General features: G+C 44.5%; 1 protein-coding gene across 1 annotated transcript; it reads right to left on the reverse strand.

The window, feature by feature from the left end:
• Positions 1-2,832: 2,832 nt before the first annotated feature.
• On the reverse strand, positions 2,833-3,954 carry LOC144599438 (actin-like). Its single transcript, XM_078410339.1, has one exon. It carries the CDS (start codon positions 3,952-3,954, stop codon positions 2,833-2,835), a length of 1,122 nt encoding a protein of 373 aa, XP_078266465.1.
• Positions 3,955-5,672: the final 1,718 nt, after the last annotated feature.

The following is a 5,672-nucleotide window of genomic DNA, read 5'->3' on the forward strand; positions in this document are numbered from 1 at the left end:
CTCTTTGCATCCTCCCCACAATTTACAATCCCATTCAGTTTTGTCATTAACAAACTTTGATTATTACAGTTGAATCAGTCATCTAAATCATTGGAATGCATTGTGAACAGTTGGGGCCCAATCCAGGTGATAATCTACTAGTCACTGTCTGTGACTCCAAAAGGATGCATTTATTCCGACCCTTTGTTCCCTGCCCATCAACCTACTCAGTCCATGGCAGTATATTACTCCCAATCCCATGTACTTTCATTTTGTACCTTATCGAAAACCTTCTGAAAGCCCAAACCCACAACCACCACTTCTCCCTGATCTATCCGACTAATTACAATCCCCCCTTCCTCCCAAAGCCAGTAGGTTTGTTAAGCATGATTTTCCTTTCATAAACTGATTCTGTCTTGTCTAATTTTAAGTGTCCTGTTATTGCATCTTTTATTCTGGCATTTTCCTCACTTCTAACATTAGGTTTTTTTAATCCTGCAAATTCCTGTTTTTCCTCTGCCTCCTATTGTGACATCCTCCAAATCCCTTCCCAATAAATGGCTGAAATCCCCAAAATGCAACACTCGCTTTTCTACAGTTATATAGAATATCGGTCTCATTTTGCAAACATGCTATAAGTTGTAGTGATCACAACCATAGTTACAGTATTCAAACTCAGGCACAGCCACTCTGTGAGTCTATCCTTTCTATCTTTAGCCATGATTATGCTTTTGTAATAAGTCAACAATAAGTCAACCTAAATGTGCAGTAATTTCATTTGCATAAATTCATAGGTCATAGGAGCAGAAGTAAGCAATTGGGCCCATCAAGTCTACACTGCTATGCAATCATGGCTGATCTATCTTTCCCTCTGAACCCCATTCTCTTGCCTTCTCCCCATAACCCTTGACACCCTTACTAATCAAGTATCTGTCAATCTCCAGCCTAAAAATACCCAATAACAAGGCCTCCACAGCCCTCTGTGGCAAGTTGGACAGCAGAGTGCGTATAGTCTAGAATATTATCTAATCAAAAACATGATGCAGGAATTGCACCCGAGATTCATGCTAGCTATTGAAAGATCACATGTTCCACAACATGACTTCTTTCCCAGATAGACACAAAATGCTGGAGTAACTCAGCGGGTCAGGCAGCATTTCTGGAGAAAAGGAATAGATGACGTTTCGGGTCGAGACACTTCTTCAGTCTGAAGAAAGGTCACGACCCGAAACGTCACCTATTCCTTTTCTCCAGAGATGTTGCCTGAACCGCTGAGTTACTCCAACTTTTTGTGTCTATCTTCGGTGTAAACCAGCATCTGTAGTTCCTTCCTGCACATGACTTCTCTCTTTATGAATATGGACTGAGAAGCATTCCATGAAGACAGCCACACCTTCAGACCAATAGCTGATTTATTAAAATAAAATACATACATAAACAGCTTATAATTTTCACAGTAGAACACTTTACTCGCCTACAATCACTAGTCATGTAAATATATAACTCTCCAATTTAAGACAACCTAAGCACATGCTCCCCTTGTCCAGGTCAACCATTCAAAGCAAAGCTAGTTTCAGATGTGTTTTTAATACAGAGGCAGGTTTGCTGTTGTTGCTGAAAAGTTAAGGGTCAGCCCACACCACAAATGGAATTACAGAAAAGCTCCTGAGAATTTCATCCAAACCAGATGTAAAAAATATTATAGAGGTAAAAAATATTTTCATTTATGGCCTACAGTAACATAATTATGAATAATTAAAGAGATAATCAATAATGTAACTATTTCAGAGGTGCCTGAGTATTATTCCATTTTGTTCAAACTCCAATATTTCAAATATATGGTCTCAAATATGTCATTGATTGTGTCTCTAGGAAACATTTAAAACCATGGATGCCATATGAACTTCTTTAATGCTGCTTCTGGCAGTTTTGATAACAAATTACAAACTTGCTTTGGATAAAAAAAAGTATCATTTCAACATTGGGGTTGGTTAGGACAATGTACAGGATAAATAAATTACCAGGCCAAAACATAAATCTTAAGTTAAACATTTCTCTTTCTCAGCATGTCTGCTGTGACCCTGGGTGCGCCTAATGAGAGATAGATAGATGAGAATCCATAAGGAGTTTCCAAAATAAAGGTGGATAGTATGTTATGAGGAAAACGTCAGGGGAAATATTGGATAACATGCTTCACAAAGTACTGGTGCGGGCAACCACGCTGGGTTGAATAGACAATAGACAACAGACAATAGGTGGAGGAGGAGGCCATTCGGCCCTTCGAGTCAGCACCGCCATTCAATGTGATCATGGCTGATCATTCTCAATCAGTACCCCGTTCCTGCCTTCTCCCCATACCCCCTGACTCCACTATCCTTAAGAGCTCTATCTAGCTCTCTCTTGAATGCATTCAGAGAATTGGCCTCCACTGCCTTCTGAGGCAGAGAATGGTCTCTGAGTTGCATGGTTGTGCAGTTGTCTTGCCTGTAATGTTACACCTTGAACTGTTTGACCCAACCAGTGGTTTGCTGAAACACAGCACACAAAAAAATGCTCTGATAAATGGGATGTCATAAACGTAATTACAATTCAATACTAGTATAAAATGCTGGAAATGCTCAGCAGGTCGGACAGCATCTGAGGAGAGAAGACCATTTTTTAAGCGCAGGAAACGAGGTTTATTTCAAGCATTGTTTTTAAACTTTCGCGTTACTGAAATGATTGAGAGATCTGCAAAAAGAATGTAAAAGCGGTCAGTCAGTCCCTCGCTTCAATTTGGCACTTTTATTTTGTCAGTACGTTTATTACTTTTGTTAAATACAGTTGTCTTTTTGTTCAAAAAAAAAACAGATTTCAGAAACACTTTCTGTGCACGATGTTCGGCCCGACCTCCTTGTACTCGCAGGCCGTGATCCACATCTGCTGGAAGGCGGAGAGGGAGGAGAGGATGGAGCCCCCCATCCACACCGAGTATTTCCTCTCGGGCGGAGCACACACCCTGATCGGGGTGCCTGTGGGGACCATTTTGGTCATCTCCTTCAGCATCCTCTCGTCCATCCCAGGGAACAGGCTGGAGCCGCCAGCCAGGATAATGTTGGCGTACAGGTCTCTCCTCAGGTCAATGTCACACTTCATGATGGTGTTGAAGCACAGCTTGTCGATGCCGGGCGCCTCGATGCCAATGTTGGCCGGGAGGAAGAGGGTCTCGGGGCAACGGAACCTCTGGTTTTGGATCTTGATGATCTGACCGTCGGGCAGCTTGTAGTCCCTCTCCACTTCGCAAGGTTTCCTGCACATCTCTGCCTGCAGGTCCGGGGTCACGTAGCAAAGCCTCTCCTTAATGTCCCTCACGATCTCCTTCTCGGCCGTGCTGACGAACGAGATGCCGCTCTCGGTCAGGATCCTCACCAGGTACTCGGTCAGGTCCCTGCCCCCGACCTCCAGCCTCAGGACGGCGTGGGGCAGGCAGTAGCCCTCGTAGATGGGCACGGTGTGGGTCACGCCGTCACCACTGTCCATCACACAGCCGGTGGTTCTGCCCGAGGCATAGAGGGCCAGCACAGCCTGGATGGCCACGTACATGGCCGGGACTTCGAAGCCCTCGAAGAGGATCTGGCACAGCTTCTCCCTGTTGGCCAGCGGGTTGAGGGGGGCCTCGGTCAGCAGGGCCGGCCTCTCGTTAGGCTTGATTTTCAAGTCGTTGTCGTACACGTACCTCCAGATCTTGTCCATGTCGTCCCAGGAGGTGACGATGCCGTGCTCCACCGGGTACTTGATGGACAACACCCCTCTCTTGACTTGGGCCTCGTCGCCAATGTAGAAGTCCTTCTGGCCGGCCCCTATGATGAGCGCTTTCTGACGGGGCTTGCCGATCATGTTGTTGAAGATCGAGCGAGGCTCCTTGTCCCCCGAGATGCCAGCTTTGATCAGACCCGATCCATTGTCGATGACGATGGCGGGCTGCAGGTCCACCATTATTGCCAGGGGCCCCTGGAGTCGCCAACCCAACGCCTTAACTCAACACTAACAAGGCTGCACCAAGGACGCGCTTGCCAAAGCCGCTTACACCGCAATGAACTGATGACCCTTGGGGCCCTTGCTTTAACATTTCTGTGAGGTGTCCCCCATCCAATTGTGACCGTCTTGGAAGAATTATGAGGAAATAATCATCGGTGGTCACTGTCGCGTCATCTAGCAACCTCTGGACAACCATTCAGCACGGTCAATGTGATAAGTTTGTAGCCCTGTTAATAAAGCCCTGATATCAACAGTCCATCTGTACTGCCGCACCATCAATTGAACCACGAACCTCCAACGATCAATTTAATGAATAGATGTAATGCATTTTTATCCGTTGCTCTCTAACGGTAATCGAATGTCTTGGATTAATGTTAATGCTCCAGACAAGATTCATTCATTTAAAAAAAAAATGTAATTAGGGTAAGTACCATACTATTTTATATTTTACTGTTACTCTTCCCTTTGCACCAATATTGAACCAAATGGTGCATTTGGGCGAAGACAGGTTTTCTGGTCTGTTATAAGAAGATAACTGCAGATGCTGGTACAAATCGAAGGTGTTTATTCACAAAATGCTGGAGTAACTCAGCAGGTCAGGCAGCATCTCGGGAGAGAAGGAATGGGTGACGTTTCGGGTCGAGACCCTTCTGGTCTGTTAACCCGCTCGCTGCCTCTCTTGCTCTGTCAAGTCAAGTCAAGTCAATTTTATTTGTATAGCACATTTAAAAACAACCCACGTTGACCAAAGTGCTGTACATCTGCTCTGTAGGGTGTTCTATCAAACACCAAGACCCCAGTCATACACCAACAGCACCTGTGCAGTACGTTAGGTAGAGTCAATGAACGGCTTCATCTGTTCCCACTCCTTGTGAAAATAGTTTACAAGGAAATCCACGAGATCCCTCCTGTATTAAACAGCGTGCATTAAGCAGCGTGTGGTTTTCTTCAAACGATCACATTTTTATATCGTCATTTAGTTGAAAAAAAATTACCAAGTGCTTGGCAGGAGAATTATGAAAGGAAAATTGCCAGCATAGTTTAGAAAGAAATTGAGGTCAAAGGTTATAAGGTCATAAGTGATAGGAGTAGAGTTAGTCCATTCGGCCCATCAAGTCTACTCTGCCATTCAATCATGGCTGATCTATCTCTCCCTCCTAACCCCATTCTCCTGCCTTCTCCCCACAACCTCTGACACCTGTACTAATCAAGAAGATACATTGAGACAGATAAACCTTCAGGGTATCTTTAGTCAGACTTTACTGGGCTCTATCTTGTAATAAACATAATTCCTTTTATCCTGTATCTGCAAACTGTGGGCTGTTTGTAATCATGTATACAGCAGTCTTTTGGCTAACTGGATAGCATGCAAGAAAAAAAGTTTTCACTGTACCTCGGTACACGTGACAATAAACTACGCTAAACTAAACTAAACAAAGAGATATGCTTCCGGGAAGACGGATACGTTAAGGAATGTAATTCCAGAGGTTAGGAGCTGCCGCTGTGGAAGGTAGGGGCGCCAATAGTGAAACACTGGCAGTTAGGAAGGCCACACTTGCCAAGCTTTGTCCTACTTCCACTTCTTTTCCATCTTTCTCCTCCCATCATAATCATTTTAAACAAGGGTCCTGATTTGAAACATCGCTGACTCCACAGATGCTGCCTGACCTCCTGAG

The sequence above is a fragment of the Rhinoraja longicauda genome, chromosome 13, assembly GCF_053455715.1.
Source record: "Rhinoraja longicauda isolate Sanriku21f chromosome 13, sRhiLon1.1, whole genome shotgun sequence".
NCBI classification, from domain to species: Eukaryota; Metazoa; Chordata; class Chondrichthyes; order Rajiformes; family Arhynchobatidae; genus Rhinoraja; species Rhinoraja longicauda.

What these genes read in the sequence shown, in the direction of transcription:
- LOC144599438 (XM_078410339.1), bottom strand. Translation starts at nt 3,954, where the DNA reads ATGGTGGACCTGCAGCCCGCCATCGTCATCGACAATGGATCGGGTCTG.